Here is a 17,467-nt window from a genome sequence, read left to right as displayed (position 1 = left end):
CCCCAGAGAAGCTGCTCAGACCCTAAAGGTCATGATGCAGCTCCATTTTAAGGTGACTATGGCAAACGAGAAATCTGTATTGTCATGCTCTATTACTTTCCTACTCTCTCAGAATTAGGCAAGCAATCAAAAGCACTTAAGAAAAAAAGATTAATGTAGAACATAACAAAAAAATTGAAAGTGAAATCAAAAGTAAAGACTCTACGATGTGTTCTGGACTCCTTGTTAAATTTTTACAGGCTTACTATCTTAGTTATAATGTTGGTAAGCCTGGTTTTTTTTCATATGTGCCAAACAAAACTAAATAATCACAGGTGCCAAAGGAAGGCAGAAATTCCTGAAACACTATAATATCTGGGCCCCTAAGTTACCTTTAAGCTGAAATGAATTATTAGAGAGTTCACTCTATTCATTTGTCCCAAAGAGAAGAAATTTAGTATTGTCAACCAAAACCAAACAAATTTAAAAACACCTTTGGTGGCCTACAACATGTGCAATGACCTCTCTCCATCATTACCAAAGCCACCACACCACCACCACCACCACGTTCACCTGCTTCTGTCAATTAAATTAAAAAAGACATGTCTCTGAAGGAGCATTGAAGGATAAAAACACAATAATAACATTTCTGCTCTGAACAATTCTGACCTTACTTTCCCACGCCATCCCCACCTAATGCTGACCACATATTCCTAGTCTACCACTTTGGGTTTTGGGTAGGAGAGAACTAACGAAAGGGGAGAGGAAAATCAAGCAGGTGGTATGGATGAAGTACATGGAAAAGGATAAAAAAAGGAACTGCCAGAAACAGTTAATACTCAGAAAGAGACAAGCAGGGTTTAGCTGCCTGTTACTCCACAGTTTAAAACATTGGTTTGAAGGAACCATATCCATGAGTGTCTCCAGAAATACATGTTTTCTGGGAAGTTCTTTCCCAGTCCCACTCCTCCTGCCCCACAAAAAAGGAAAAGAAATAGAAGGGTTATAACTTCTACCCCTCCCTTTTCCTCCTTCAGATTTAGGCATCTACCAGAGGAAAGAGAAAGGGGGAAGAGAAACTCCAGTTCCCACACATCTCACAACCTCTCCTGCTACTTCCCCTAAACCTCCTACAGACTGCTCCCAGCTGAGTCACCAGTCTCTTCAACATCCTCAGTTCTTATCTCCACTCCTTACTTCAGAACCACCTCAAGCTACACAATATCATTGAAGCCCTGTCTCAGTCCTTCATCCAAGCCATCCTATTTACTCAGTAGCTTTTGTCCCAGGTCACAGGAGCCACCACCAGTGGCTTGGAATTTGGATAATTCCCACCTCTAGTGATAGGCTAGAAGGAGTTTTATAGGCACCCAGGAGACTGTGTGGTTAGAAGATAAGTCCAGAAGATAAATCAATTAGTAATAGGTTGAAAGGACATTTATCTAGGTTGGAGTTGTCAAACATGCTGCCTGAGTAGCACTGCAGACCAAATTCTTGAGAGCAGTCAGAACCAAATCAAAATAAAACTGGGAAATATTTAACAAAATAAAGATACAACATAGATAATGTTAATATGTGGTTTTCTAAGTCAATATGTGGCCCAACAGGATTCTTATGTACCTTCTATTTGACACCTAGGTCAAAACCTAGATTATATGAGGTATTTTATCAGACAACATCCCAATCCCACCTTTTAAACATTATATGATAGCTTAATAATCAAATGTGCTACGTATTTTTGAGAAAAAAATCTAGACTTATATAATATTATGGTAACATATTTTTAAATAAATTGAATGAACCAAGAAAAGGTAAAATAAAAAAGTGATATTTTATCAGAAAAGTAAAATAAAAATTTACCCAGTACAGGAACAACACATTTTTCCTTTAACAAGACATATTTTGATAGATCACTACTCCTTTCAGCACCATGAAGAGTAAGTTCTCCCACTGTTGGTTTGACATCATACCACTCTATACAAATGACAAAAACAGATTTTTAAGTATGTCAAAATAAACATCCATGACCTACAACAAATGAGTTATTTAGACTTGTCATTATTATCTTATCATTACTACCAGACATGTAAACATTAGTTAAGGATTTCTACCCACCTCATCCCACCCCCACCAAATTTCACAGAATCTACCTTCACTCATAATGTGTTAAAGAGTTCTGTGCCTAATTGTGCTAGCAATTGAGAATAGCTTAGTATTTCCCACAACCCTAACTCTCTATCACATAAATAAATGTCATACTAAAACAAGCTAGCAAATGAAAAGGAAAAAAAATTTATATCTTTCACTACAGGCCACATTTGAAACTGTTATGAATACATTTTCTATATTCCCATTAAATTCTACAGAAATCTTGATAGCATAAGAATAGTGAACCAATCAATCAACAAGCATTTATTAACTGCTTACTACATACAGCATGCCAGGCTCTAGGGATTCAAAGATGGAACTGAAACAATCCCTGTCCTCAAGAAGCTTGCCTTCTAATGGAGATATTTACATTCTAAATAATAATTTTCATGTAAATACAACCAAAATTCTCAATACAACACAAAGTTACTATTACGAGTCTCCTTCCATTTCTTGTGTGCCTAAAGAATCTTCCTCTTCTTCACCCTCTTTGAAGTGTATTTTAGCTGGCCTTTCATTAGAAACCTGCAAAGGGATGTGGAAGTCTGCTACTCAACAAATACAGTCTTCCACATCCAAATGCAGACCTTCCCACCAGAATTTTTAATTCCCTCAAACTATAATAATTACGACAATAACTGCCTTTGGCAAGTGGCCAGAGATTTTTAGTAGAACACATGTAGGAATAGGAATGTAAGGCTAGAGACAACAGAACAACCTCCAGGAATGAATTGTGGTTTTTAGGTTCTACCTGAATAATAGTTCCATGGCTAAAAGGAAGGTGACTGTAGGGGGGAAAAAGGGCAAAGGGGACACATGATAGTTTTCTTCAAATAGTTAAAGGATGTTCATGGTGTAGGTAGAGTAGGCATTCATTTGTTCATTCATGCATCCATTCCACAAAGCAACCTACACTGTTCAACCTCACCTCATGCTACTATGCTCATATATTTTATGCTCCAACGAAACTACACGAATCTCCCCTTCTCATTTTTCCCTCTCCTATCTCCATACCTTTGCTCATACAAACTACCATTGTTGATGTGACTTCCTTTCTTCCTGGCCAATTCAAGATACCAGTCTCTGCACTCGTCCCTATCCCTCCCCCCACATATACACACATACCAGATAAAAATCATTTCTCTCCTTCAAATTTCTCATAGTTCTTTATTTAGACTTTTCCTTAGCATTTCTCTCATTCCTCCCTCATATCTCAGTAGCTATTTGTATGGTGGTCTTTCTCCCATTAGATTATACATTTCTCAAGAGTAGTGCGATGTTGTACAGTTATCCCTTCCACATCTCAAGGGTTAGGGGTGCAGCATCCCTGTGATCTGGAAAATCCACATAAAATTTTGTGGCCCTCCTATCATGCCAGAGAAGACATCTGAATTTTTTCTTTTTCTTTTATGGGGTGTTTATAGTACCTTGTTATAAAATTTGGGTTGATATTATACAATATTATATGTGTATATATATATATATTTTATGCATTTCTGAATTTCTAAATTTTTTTCTGTATCATCTGCTGGCCTTTCCATGTCATCTGCAGCTTCCACAAAACTCTCCAAAAATTCTCATTTAATTTCTTATGCAACCTGTGATATATCGAAACCACAATGGGGAAAGTGATAATGTGCAAGGGATAACTGTAGTTCTCTTTCACAGTACCTAACATATTACTTTCTACACAATAGGCACTTAAGTGCTTGTTGAATTGAAAAAAATAGTGTCTACTATGCACAGGACACTATGATAGGTGGAGATACAAAATAAAAAAGACACAGTCTCTGCCCTCAAGGAACTTTTTTTGCCCCCAAATTAAGAACTACAATCAATGAGTATAATTTCATAAGATCACAGGATTTTAGAACTGGAAAAGATCTTACATTTTACAGATAAGGAGACTGAAGCTGCAAGAAAGTTATTTGCCCAAGATCACACTGATTAGTAAGTGGGAAACCTAGGATTCAAACAGTTATCTACTCAACTGGAAAAGAACTTTTTCACAGCTAGAGTGGTTCAATAATGTGAAAGAGCGCCTACAGAGACAGCATACTGCCTATCGTTAGAGATCTTTAAGTAGATGCTGGGCAGCAGCCCATTAACAGATTTTGTAGAAAGGTTTCTTTCATTAAGTGAGAAGTTGAACTAGGTGAACTCTAAAGTCCTTCCAACTCTCAGATACTATGGCCTTGAGTTTTAGTTCAATGAAGGGTCAAGTGCACCAAAGACACCACTAGAGGGTGGCATGAAGCTACTGCCTTGCTAAAGTTTTTAACTGTTTTTCAGCCTTATAACTCTTGACTTTATGACTGGCTCATTACGACACGGTTCTAAGACATTAGCCGGTTCTTAATGTTAGTTCACTTAACAACACCAAGTATTGACAGGAATGTGGTGTGTGAGGCACAGAAAGAATGCCACTTCAGCTTGATCACAGAGTGCAGGAGAGGGAACAATGTCTAAAGAAACTGGTAAGATAGGTTAGGGCCAGGCCGTGTAGGGAGGTCAACAGAAGAGTTTATAATTCATCCTAGAAGCTACAGGGAAGTCACATGGTCATATCTGTACTTCAGGAAAATTACTTTGGCAACAGTGAGTAGAACGGACTAAAGTAGTCAGAGACTTGAGGTAGGAAGAGACTGCTGCAATAATGTAAATGAGAGCTCATAAGAGCCTGAATTAAGGTCATAACTGTAGGAGCAGAAAGAAGGGACTGGATCAGAGAGAAGTTGTGAAGGTAGAAATGAATGGCAAGGTATGGAAAGTGATGGAATATATGGGGTGAGGAAAAATGAGGAATTCAGGATAATTCCAAGGTTATGAAGCTGGGAGCCCAAAAGGATGTTGATGCTTTTGACAGAAACAGAGATGTTTGAAAGAGGGAGGGTGGGGGGGGGGGGGGGGCGAGATAATGAGTCTAGTTTTGGAGACATTACGTTTTAGATGTCTGTAGGAGATCCAGTTTAAAATTTCTGATAGATAATTGGTGATGAGACTGAAGCTCAGGTAAAAGATTTGGACTGGATGTATGGGAGTCATCTGCATGAAAACATTAGTCAAATTAATGGGAGCTGATCACACAGTGTAGAGGGAAAAGAGGAGAGAACACTCACACTTGCGGGGTAATGATATCAATGTTACGCCAGCAAAGGAAACTGAGAAAGAATAGAATTGATTATAATACATCCATATGTCTGTGTATATGTATATATAATATATACATACATATATATATATATATATATACTTAATATCTCAAAGAGCTTCAGCATAGCACATAAATAAAAGCTGGTCTCTAAGCCATGAAGATCTAAGAATGAATCCTGGCTGTAATACACATTAGCTGTGTGACTCAGGGCAAGTCACTTAACCCACCAATCCTCTAAATCTCATTTCCTCTTTACTTCTGACTCACAGCATTTCTATCTTCCTTCAAGGCTCACATCAAATGTCTCTTCCTATCTTTCCTGCTTTTTCCATGTGTTAGAGCTTTCCCCAGCTTGAAATTGTTTTTGAACTATTTTGCATATATAGTGATTGAAAAGGCTGCCTGACAGAATGAACAGAGAGCTGACTTCTGAGTCCAGACAACCAGGGTCCAAGTACATATCCTGGCTCTGTGACCCTGCACAAAATACACTCGATCTCTTAGACCCAAAGCTACAGCTGATCTGTACTAGCAAAAGAACTATCCTTAATAGGAATTTCCTACACAAATGAAATCTCAGGTCTGGACTAAAATAAACAAAACCTTTGTATTTACTTAAGTAAGTACACATTGCATATCCCTAATAAAAAATAAACTTCTTGTGGGAAGGGACTGGTGTGTTTTTATCATTATATCCTTGGTACCTAGCTCAATGTTTAAACGTTGCTTATTTTTTGGACCAAGTATTTTCATTGGCATAGGGAACTCCTTGTTCCCTAGGGACCTGGCACAAAGTAGGCAGTTAATAAATGTTTGTTAAATTAAGTTGAAAAGTATGGAGGAGAGAGATTGCTTAGTAATGGTAGGAAGTGGTGTGAGACAAGTGGCAATAGGGAACAATGAGTGTCATTTTCAATCTTGGATCAGTATATTATAATATTATAAGCTCTTTCAATAACGCCCTCTCTCTCTCTCATTTTTAATCTTTCTTTGTCCACTAGTTCCTTCTCTGCTTCTTTTAAACATCTCCAAATCTCCCCAACTTTTAAAATTTTTCATTTGGATTCCAGTCAAAATGGCTGCTAGAATGGCAGGAAAACTGCCCTGCTCCCATGTAACTACTCCAGCAAAACCCTGAAATTTGCATGAGACCAAATAATGACAAAGAAATCCCATGAGAAACCACAGTAATGGACTTCTTTAACCCCAGAACTAAACAAGAGGTCAGCCAAGAGCCCAAATACAATAGAAAAGGGGGCTGCCAGCAAAGCCAGGGCCAGGGCAGGTCCACTGCAACTAAAAACAAATGCAACCATAGTGGAGGGCTAAGCCAAGAAAGTCTCCATCCCGTGTATCTACTGAAGTCCTGGAGAGCTTCATTGGGCAGTCACCAAAACCAATGTTCAGCATAATAATGCTCAGGTGAGGACATTCCAGGCCTGGGAGCCCTGAGACCCCTAGCATTTTGTTGGGAGATGCAAGACAGGATGCAAGAATGATCTCTGACCTCCAAGATCCAGGCGGACCAAGTCCTTAGGAGGTGAAGATTAGAAAAGAAACACAGAGAACCAAAGACAGGATTAAGCAGACACAACCATACCAACCAAAAGTACGGCAGGAGGCAGAGCCTAGCCCTGGCAAAATGGTCAAATTCAGAAACAAGCTGGGGAGATGTTTTAGGAAATAACTACTACAAAAAATTACTGCAAATTTAAAGAATTGTACTCCCTCTCCCCCAAATAAGAGAAAGTGACTCCATAACAACAAGCACAAACTGAAAGGAAAAACAGGACCTTCAACAAGGACTAGATGAATACTTAGAAAAAATTAAGTAAGAACTAAAAAATGAAGTAAAAGCTTTTAAAGAAAGAACAGGTTGAAGACTATATAGTTTCAAAAACCCAACTAAGGTCCTGAAAACTAGAAGAGGCTAATCAGAAACCAGTGACTCCATGACTAAGGGGAAAATGTTAGAACAAAGTCAAATGATTATTAAAAAATAGAAGAAAATGTAAGATACCTGCTATCAAAAAAAAAAACTCAACATCAAAGAAAGATTATTTAAGAATCACCACACTCTCTAAATATCATGATTTTTAAAAGTCTAGTCTCTATATTTCAAGAAATCATAAATGAAAACTGATCAGATTTATTAGAATCAGAATCAATGTGAAGAATTTACCAAAAAACTCCTAAAAGAAGCCCTCAAAAGAAAACATCACAAGAACGCCATAGAGAAAATCCAGAATTCCCACATTAAAAAAAAACAAAAAAAAAACAAAAAAACTTCTGAAAGAATCCAGAAAGGAGCAGTTCAAGTACCAAGAGACCACAGTCAGGATCAGCCATTCAACTAGCATTTATTAAGCACCTACTATGTATGAGGATCAATCCCTGCTCTCAAAGAGCTCACAGTCTAATGGGGGAGACATTTAAACAACTATATGCAAATAAGACATAGACAGGATAAATTGGAGGTAGTCTCAGAAAGAAGGCACTATAATTAGGAAGACTAGAAAAGTCTTATTGCAGGAGGGACTTGAGCTGAGACTTGAAGGAATTCAGAGAAGCTAGGAAGTAGAGATGAGAATATTCAAGGCAAAGGGGAGAGCCAGTGAAAATGTTCAGAGTCAGGTGAAGTCTTGTGTGTGATGAAGAACAAGGAGGTAATAAGGATCCACTGGAGTTTATTGAATGGTGGAGGTAGGAAAGATGCTATGATCAGGTATGCATTTTATAAAGATCACTTTGACAGCTGAGTGGAGGCCTGGAGTGGAGAGAGGCTTGATGCAAGGACACTAAACCTAAAGGCATGAAGTCATAAGGACATCAACCAGGGTGGTTGAAATGCAAAAGGAAAGAAGGGGACCTATGTAAGAAACACTACCAAGGTAGAAATGACAAGATTTAACATCTGATTGGGGGTAAGAGAGAGGAGTAAAGGATGGCACCTTGGTTGCAAACCTGGGTGACTACGAGGATGGTGGTATCCTTGACAACAATAGGGAAGTTGGGGAGAGGGGAGGGTTTGGGGGAAAATATTTTTTAAATAATGTATTTTTTCCACTTACATGTAAAACAATTTTTAATATTCATTTTTAAAATTTTGAGTTCCAAATGTTATCCCTTCCTGCCTCCTCTCTCCTCTCCTCTGACCAAGAAGACAAGCAATTCAATATAGACTATACATGTGCAGTCATGCAAAACATATTTCCATATCAGTCATGTTGTGAAAGAAAACAGACAAAAAATTGAAAAAAAATAAAGTAAAATACAGTATGGTTCAATCTGCAGACTCTATTAGTTCTTTCCCTGGAGGTGGATTGCATTTTTCATAAGTCCTTCAGAATTGTCTTGGATCTTTGTATTGCTGAGAATTGCTAATCCCTACAATACAGCTGTTACTGTGTACAATGTTCTCCTGATTCTGCTCACTTCTCTTTGCATCAGTTCATGTAAGTATTCTCAGGTTTTTCTGAAAATATCTTGCTCGTCATTTCTTATTGCACAATAATATTCCATCACAATCATATACCACAACTTGTTCAGCTATTTCCCAGTTGATGGGCATCCCCTCAACTTCCTGTTTTCTGATACCACAAAAGAGCTGCTATAAATGTTTTTATACATATAGGCCCTTTTCTTTTTGTTTTTAATCTTTCTGGGATATAGACCTAGTAGTGGTATTGCTGGGTCAAAGAGTATGCATAGTTTTATAGCCCTTTGGATATAGTTCCAAATTGCTTTCCAGAATGGTTGAATCACTTCACAACTCCATTAAGAGTGTGCATTAGTGTCCCAATTTTCCCACATCCCCTCTAATATCTGTCATTTTCCTTTTCTGTCATATTAGCCAATATGTTAGGTATGAAGTGGTACCTCAGAGTTGCTTAAACTTGCATTTCTCTAATCGACAGTGATTTAGAGGATTTTTATACGACTATAGATAGCTTTGATTTCTTCATCTGAAAACTGCCTCTTCATATGTTTGGGGGGAAATATAATGAGTTCAGCTTGGAATATGATGAGTTTAAAATGTCTACTAGATATCTAGTTCTAGTTGTCTAATAGGCATTTGGAGATCTGAACCTGGAGTTTGGGAAAGGGGTTAGGGCTAGACAAGTAGATTTGAGAGTAACCTGCAGAGAGATGATAATTGAAACTACGGATGCTAATGATATCAACAATTAAAATACTATATGGAAAGAAGAGGACACAGGCCAGAGACTTCAAGAACCCCCAGTGTTAGCGGGCAATAGATGAAGATTCAGAAAAGGAGAGGAGTGTTCAGATAGGTAGGAGAACCAGAAGAGAGTAGTCTCATGAAAATGTAGAGAGAAAAGAGTACCAAGGAGAAGAAGATGATAGTGCCAAAAGCTGCAAAGAAGTCAAGGAAGGAGGAGGACAAAGAATAGGTTATTATATTTGGCAATTTAAAGATCATTAGTAATTTTGGAAAGAGTAGTTTCAGTTGAATGATTATGTCAGAAGCCAGACTGTAAAGAGCTATGATGAAAGTCAGAGGAAAAGAAGTAGAAATACCTATTGTAGAAAGCCTTCTCAAGGGAGTAACCACAAAAGAGAAGAGAAAAAAGGATGAGAGTTAGCAGGAATGGATGGATCAACAAATGGATAGATGAATTTTGAGGGTGGGAGAGACATAAGCACAGAGAGACATAGGCAGTATGGAAGCAGTCAGTAGACAGGAAGTAACAGAAGAGTAGGGAAAATGGGAATGATAATGGGGCAATCTGATGGAGATGATGGGATGGAAAGAAATACTTTTGCATGTAGAAGAGTTTGTACTGGCAAGGAGAAAAGCCACCTCTTCATGTATGACAGGAGTAAAAGAAGAGGTAGTTGCAGAAGGTATTTGAGTGATATGAACTGAGGAACAGGGGAGTTTGGAGTTGCAAAGCAGAGGGAGAGGTGGAATGACAACAGATTATGATTCAATAAAGAAACTTCACAGTTCATGCATATGGATATGGAACACTTGTGGGTGATATCTAGATCAAAGGCATGACAATGACTATGTATAGCTGTGGTAGGGTGGAAAAGTAGGTCATGGAAAGTTAGTAAGTTGATGAAATTGGGAGCTTAGGTTATTTGAAGGAGAATCAACATGTATGCTGGAGTTCCTTAGTATGAGGGCTGAAGTTGGGGAGGAGAAAAAGACACTGAACTCATTGAAAAGGGAAGAAGAATGACCACCAGTGAAGATGAAATTAAAGCAATTATTAGGAGTTATTTTGCCCAATTATATGTCAGTAAGAATGACACTCTAAGTGAAATGTATGAATATTTATAAAAAAAAATAAATGAACAGATTAACAGAAGAGGAAATAGAATACTTAACCCTATCTTAGAAAAAGAAATTGAACAAGCCATCAATGAGCTCCCTAAGAAAAAAATCCCCAGAACCAGATGGATTTACAGATGAATTCTACCAAATATTTAGAGAATAATTAATCCCAATTCTATATAAATTATATGAAAAAGGTAAAGAAAGAGTCCTACCAAGTTCTTTTTATGACACAAATATAGTTTTGATACTAAACCAGGAGTATTAAAAAAAATGAAGAAAGAATGAATGAATGAATAACTTAATGAATATCAATATAAATTTTTAAAAAAATATTAGGAAGGAGATTAAAACATTATATCACAAAGATCATACACTATGACCAGGTAGGATTTATACCAGGAATGTAGGGCTGATTCAATATTAAGAAAACTGTAAGCATAATTGACCACATCAATAACAGAATTCATCTGGAAAAACAAAAGATCAAGAATATCAAGGAAATCAATTTTTAAAATGTGAAGGAAGGCAGCCTAGCAGTACCAGATTTCAAACTATATTACAAAGTGGTAATCATGGAAACAATCTGGTACTGGCTAAGAAATAGAGAAGTGTATCAGTAGAATAGATTAGGTACACAATACACAGTAGTAAATGAACCCACACCTCACACCATATACCAAGATAAGGTCAAAATGGATAAATGATTAAAACATAAAGGATGATATCACGAGTAAATTAGGGGAGCATGGAAAAATGTACCTGTTAGATCCATGTATAAGGAAAGGGTTTATGGCCAAACAAGAGACAGAGAGGATCATGGAAAATAAAATGGATGATTTTGATTACATGAAATTAAAAAGCTTTTGCACAAACAAAACAAACGCAACCAAAATTAGAAGGAAAGTACAAAATGGGGGGGAGGGGAATTTACAACAATTTTCTCTGATAAAGTCCTCATTTCTCAAATATTGAAGAAACTAAGCCAAATTTATAAAAATACAAGGTATTCCCCAACTGATAGTCAATGATATGAACAGGAAGTTTCCAGAAAAAAAGAAATCAAAGCTATGAAAAAAGTCACATAAAAATGCTCTAAATCACTCTTGATTGGAGAAAAATGAATTAAAACAACTCTGAGATACCACCTCACACCTATCAGACTAGCTAATATGACAAAACGAAAATGACAAATGCTGGTGGGGATATGGAAAAATTGGAACACCAATGCACTGTTGATAAGAGTTGTGAACTAGTCCAACCATTCCAGAGACCAATTTGGAATTACATCCAAAGGGCTATAAACCTGTGTATACCCATACCATTTGACCCAGTGATACCTCTACTAGCTCTGTATCCCAAAGAAAAGTGAAAAGGGACTATTTGTGCAAAAATATTTATAGCAGTTCTTTTTGTGGTGGCAAAGAATTTGAAATTGAAGGGAATCTCATCAATTGTGGAGTGGCTGAATAAGTTGTGGTATATGATTGTGATAAAATACTATTGTGCTGTAAGAAATGATGAGCAGGATCATTTCAGAAAAACCTGCGAAGACTTACATGAACTGATGCAAAGTGAAGTGAACAGAACTAGAAGAACATTGTACACAGTAAAAGCAATGTCGTAGGGATGATCAACTGTTCTGATGATGACTGATTCAAGACAATTCCAAAGGACTTATGATGAAAAATATTATCTACCTCTAGAGAGAGAACTGATGACTCTGAGTGCAGATTGAAGCACACTTTTTTTCACTTTATTTTTCTTGGTGTGTGTGTGTGTGTGTGTGTGTGTGTGTTTTCTTTTGCGACATGGCTAATATGGAAATATATTTTGTATGACTTCACATGTCTATATCATATTGCTTGCCTTTTCAAGAGATGGGGGAGGGGCAGGAGGGAGAGAATTTGGAACTCAGACACTTGACATTAGCTGTGTGACCCTGGGCAAGTCACTTAACCCTGATTGCCTTGGAGGGAAAAAAAGACAGGAGAATATCCTGGGGGTCTGTACACAACAGAATCTTTACTGAGTGATGAATATGGATTGAATGAGTCTCAAAGGAGGAGAGGTTACTTAGTGATAGTGGTATAGGAAGAAGCTAGAAGTGACAAGGGGAAACAAGCAGTGATTCAATAACTCCCCCACTTCCATCAGTGAGTTGAGAGGTATGAGTGAAAATAAAACCAGTGCTAGAAAGGGTAGCCAGGGAAGTTTTGTCATTAAGAGGAAAACAAGTCTCAGTAAGTGCTAGAAGACAGAACAAGAAAGGAAGGGGTCTAGGACGAAATCCAGTTTGTAACTTGTGGAGCAAGCACTCCAGAGAGCACAGTGAAAGAGTTGGGTAACTTTACAGTGGGCAATTGGAGTGGGGTTGATTTAAAGGGGATGGCAATAAGGGATCAGTCAGTGGGAAATGGAGAAGGAGATTTGAACAATGTCAACCAGGGGTTCAGTATCACAAGAATGGGTGGATATGACAGAGTAGAAGCATGTTTATCATTAATGAATGAGTACAAGTAGGTTATCACTGTCCACGTAGCTTTGGTATTAGATAGAGTTGTCCCTGAGCACCAGACTCTGGGCTGAAAAGTTCAATGGGTGTTGGGGATATAAGGTGCCCAGGTGGTGACAAGGCAGGCCCTGTAGAGCTGTAGGTGGCTAGAAAGGGTACCTACCTAGAGTGTGATGAAAGAATTCTGGAAAGGTAATTATGGATTTGTACCAGCTATATAGTATCACATAAAACGTGGAAGCTTCTATTAAAGGTAAGAGGAGATCTTGGAATACAATATTCCAAAAAGCAAAAGAATAGACTAACAATCAAGAGTGACTTACCTTGAAAAACTAGTCCTACAGGAAAATCCTACAGAGAAAAAAATGGATCTTTAATGGAAGAGAACTTTTAAAAGTTTATGACAAAAAGATCAGAGTACAGTAGGAACTCTGAAATACAAACACAAAAGTTCAGAAAGACCTAGAAAAATAAATTTTTGGGGGCAACTGGAAAAAGCTATATGGTGATGTAACACTAACACTAATGGAGGAGAAGAAACAAATATTCTTTCAAATCTTAAAGTCTTCAAAGCATACATAAGGAGCTAAATAGGAACAGAAATCCTGCAGGTTTACTAGTTCTTTTTTGAGGATTTTTAGGAGGGAAAAGGCAGAGAGATTAAACACATGTACTGGTGTAAAAAGGAGAGAAGGAGGTTGGAACTTGGTATTTCTCATAAAGTGCAAGAGATGAATATACAAATAAGGAGGAATGGTCATTAGATGAGCTTCACTCTTATCTGAAACAAAGGAGGATTGAACACACATACTCACACACAGACATACACACACAGAGTGTGGTGTAGAAATACACCAAATGAAAAGAAAAAAAAACAGAGATAGGGAAGGAAGGTTAAAAGGGAAAATAATACTAGGGAGGGAATAGCAGCAAGCAAAATATACCTAGTGATCTTGAAGGTGGGAATAAAAAGGGGAAAAAGAAAAAAAAACAACTAGAATCTAAGGGAGTGTCTTAACTTACCTCTTAGACAACTGGGGAATGGCCAAACAAATTGCAACATATAAATACAATGGAATATTATTTTGCCATAAGAAATTATGAATGAGATTATTTTAGAGACTCTTTGATAGTATGAACTTTGGAGTAAAGTAATCAAAACGGAGGAACAATTTATACAAGGACAGCAACATTGAAAAATAAAATGGTTTTGAAAGACTTAAGAACTGATCGATGCATGACCAAGCGATATTTCCAAAGGACATGTGGCAAAACATATTTACCCATCTCCTGATAGACGGAGAGATGATGGGCACAAGTTACAGAAAGAGACAAACATTTTTGGACACAATTACTGTGTAAATTCATTTTGCTTCACTAAGCTTATTTGTTACATTTTTTTCCTTTTCTTTTTTCCCTCAGTTAATGGGGTACGTTTTTTTGCAGGGAGGGGAATTAGTAATAGTGATGCCCCCCCCAAAAAAACCACAGAGAGATTAAAACAGTTTTAAATGCATACAATAGAAGTTCAGAGGGAAGAGACAAGTATGATAGTTTTGAAAGTAATGTGTAGAATTTGACTTTTTTTTTTTTGTGGCTAGGTAATGGGGTTAAGTGATTTGCCCAGGGTCACACAGCTGGTAAGTGTCAAGTGTTTGAGGCCAGATTTGAACTCAGGTCCTTCTGACTCCAGGATTGGTGCTCTATCTACTGTACCACCTAGCTGCCTCCTTGACATTTTTTTAAAAAAGCAAATGATATGAAATGAAGATTCACAATTTCATAGAGAATCCTCTTTTTTGTATGTTCTGCCCAATTTATGGAAATGTCGTGGGGGGGTGTTTAAATTCATAAGGAAAAAATAATAATAAAAAAACAACCCTTCACTTGATACCACTATCCCCTCAAGTTGTCATTCTATATCCCTCTTTCTTTCACAAACTCCTAGAAAGAGCAATCTACTCTCCTCCCTCTACTTTCTCACCTCCCCATTCATTCCTAAACCTCTTACAATCCAACTTTCATCTCCCTATTACTGGGCTCAAACTATTCTAAAGTCCCCAATTACCTCTTTATTGCTAAAGCCAATGGGCTTTTAGTCCTCATCCTTTCTGGCCACTCTGTTACATATGATACTGTTGACTACTCCCTTTCTAGATATTCTTCTTTCATCCTTGGTTTCTCTAGATACTACTCTGTCATGGTTCTATTCTTATACATGTGACCAGCCTTTCTCAGTCTCCTTTGTAAGATCATCATCTATATTCTATCCCCAATGCATGGAAGTATTCTAGGGCTCTGTCCTAGGTCCTTTCATCTTCTTTCTCTATGCTCTAGTACTCAGTGGGGGTAATTATCTCTCATAAAAGAGGAACAAAAGAACTTTTAGAGTGAAGGGGAAGATGGAGGGGTAGCTGGAAATGCTTGACCCTTATTCTCATCGGAATTGACTGGAAGAATGAATAACATACACACTCAGTTGCGTAAATCTATCTTACCCAACAGGAAGCAGGAGGAGAGGAGGATAAGAAAAGAGGAAATCGGGATTATAACAGGAATGGCAGATTGGAGGAGGCGGTGGCCAGAAGCAAAACACTTTTGAGGAGGGACAGTATGAAAAGAGAAAGAGAGAAAAGGATAAATGGGGGCGGGGAATTGGTTGGAGGGAAACACAGTTAGTAATCATAACTGTAAATGTGAATGGAATGAACTTTTCCATAAAACAGAAGTGGATAACAGAGTGGATTAAAAACCAGATCCTACAAAATGTTGTTTACAAGAAACACACCTGAAGCAGGAGAGAGAGAGAGAGAGAGAGAGAGAGAGAGAGAGAGAGAGAGAGAGAGGAGAGTGTGTGTAAAGATAAGAGGATAGAGAAGAATATATTATGCTTCAACTGAAGTAAGAAAAAGCAGAGATAGAAATCATGATCTCAGACAAAGCAAAAGCAAAAATAGAGCTAATTAAGAGATAAGCAAGGAAACTACATCTTGCTAAAAGGTACCATAGTCAATGAAGTAATATCAATACTAAACATATATGCACCCAGATGGTACAGTATTGATATTTCTAAAGGAGAAGTTAAATGAGTTACAGGAGGGAACAGACAGTAAAACTATACTAGTGGGGGGCCTCAATTTTGCCCTCTCAGAATTAGATAAATCTAACCAAAAAAAAAGAAAGAAGTTAAAGAGATTAATAGAATTTTAGAAAAGTTAGATGTGACAGACCTCTGAAGAAAACTGAATGGAAATCGAAAAGAATGTACTTTTTTCTCAGTAGTACATGGCACCTACCCAAAAACTGATCATGTTTTAGGACATTAAAACCTCACAACCAAATAAAGAAAAGCAGAAATACTGAATGCATCTTTTTCAGGTCATAATGCAATAAAAATAATATTTTATAAAGGACAATGCCCCATTTCTCAAATATATAGAGAAATGATTCAAATTTCTAAGAATACAAGTCATTCCCTAATTGATAAATGGTCAAAGGATATGAGCAGGCAGTTTTCAGACAAAGAAATCAAAGCTATCTATAGTCATATGAAAAAATGATCTAAATCACTATTGACTAGAGAAATGACAATTAAAACAACTCAGAGGTACTACTTCACACCTGTCAGATTCACTAATATTACAGAAAATGTTGGAGGGAATTGGGAAGATTGGGATACTAATGCACTATTGGGAGAGTTGTGAACTGATTCAACCATTCTGGAGAATAATTTGGAACTATGCCCAAAGGCATCAAGCCATGCATAACCTTTAATTGAGCAATACCACTACTAGGTCTGTACCTCAAAGAGATCTAAAAAAAAAAGGAAAAGGACCTATTAGTACAAAAATATTTATAGCAGCTCTTTTTGTGGGGGCAAAGAATTGGAAATTGAAGGGATATCTGGGGAATAGCTTAACAGGTTGTTGCATATGAATGTAATGGAATACTATCGTGCGATAAGAAATAATGAGGGGGCGGGTTTCAGAAAAACCTGGAAAGATTTACATAAACTGATGCAAAGTAAAGTGAGCAAAACAAGAACACTGACAACATTGTAGAATGTTCAACTATGAATGATGTAGCTATTCTCAGCAATACAAAGATCTAAGACAATTCAAAAGGATTCATGATGAAAAATGTTCACGAACAGAGGAATTTGTGACCAAGCAGAGGTTAGGGAGCATTGTGAAATGCAGAATGGATGATTTTTGATTGCATTGAATTGAGTTTTTGCACAGGCAGAGTCAGTACAGCTGAGATTGGGAGGGAGGCAGAAGGCTGGGAAGGAATTTTTGCAGCCAGTGTCTCTGATAGGGGCCTCATTTCTAAAAATACATAGAGAACTAAGTCAAATTTATGGCAC

At 37.4% G+C, this 17,467-nt stretch overlaps 1 protein-coding gene across 1 annotated transcript in view; it reads right to left on the bottom strand.

Moving 5' to 3' along the window:
* Positions 1-17,467, bottom strand: part of SPATA4 (spermatogenesis associated 4) — a 39,282-nt gene that overhangs the window by 6,978 nt on the left and 14,837 nt on the right. The window contains exon 5 of the mRNA XM_027837631.1: positions 1,840-1,953. Coding sequence (XP_027693432.1) covers positions 1,840-1,953 — 114 coding nt within the window. The remainder of the gene's footprint in view (positions 1-1,839; positions 1,954-17,467) is intronic.

The sequence above is a fragment of the Vombatus ursinus genome, unplaced genomic scaffold, assembly GCF_900497805.2.
Source record: "Vombatus ursinus unplaced genomic scaffold, bare-nosed wombat genome assembly UNPS02014821.1, whole genome shotgun sequence".
Taxonomy (NCBI): domain Eukaryota; kingdom Metazoa; phylum Chordata; class Mammalia; order Diprotodontia; family Vombatidae; genus Vombatus; species Vombatus ursinus.
The sequence above is the reverse complement of the archived record's forward strand: the minus strand, read 5'-3'. Positions and strand labels throughout refer to the sequence as shown.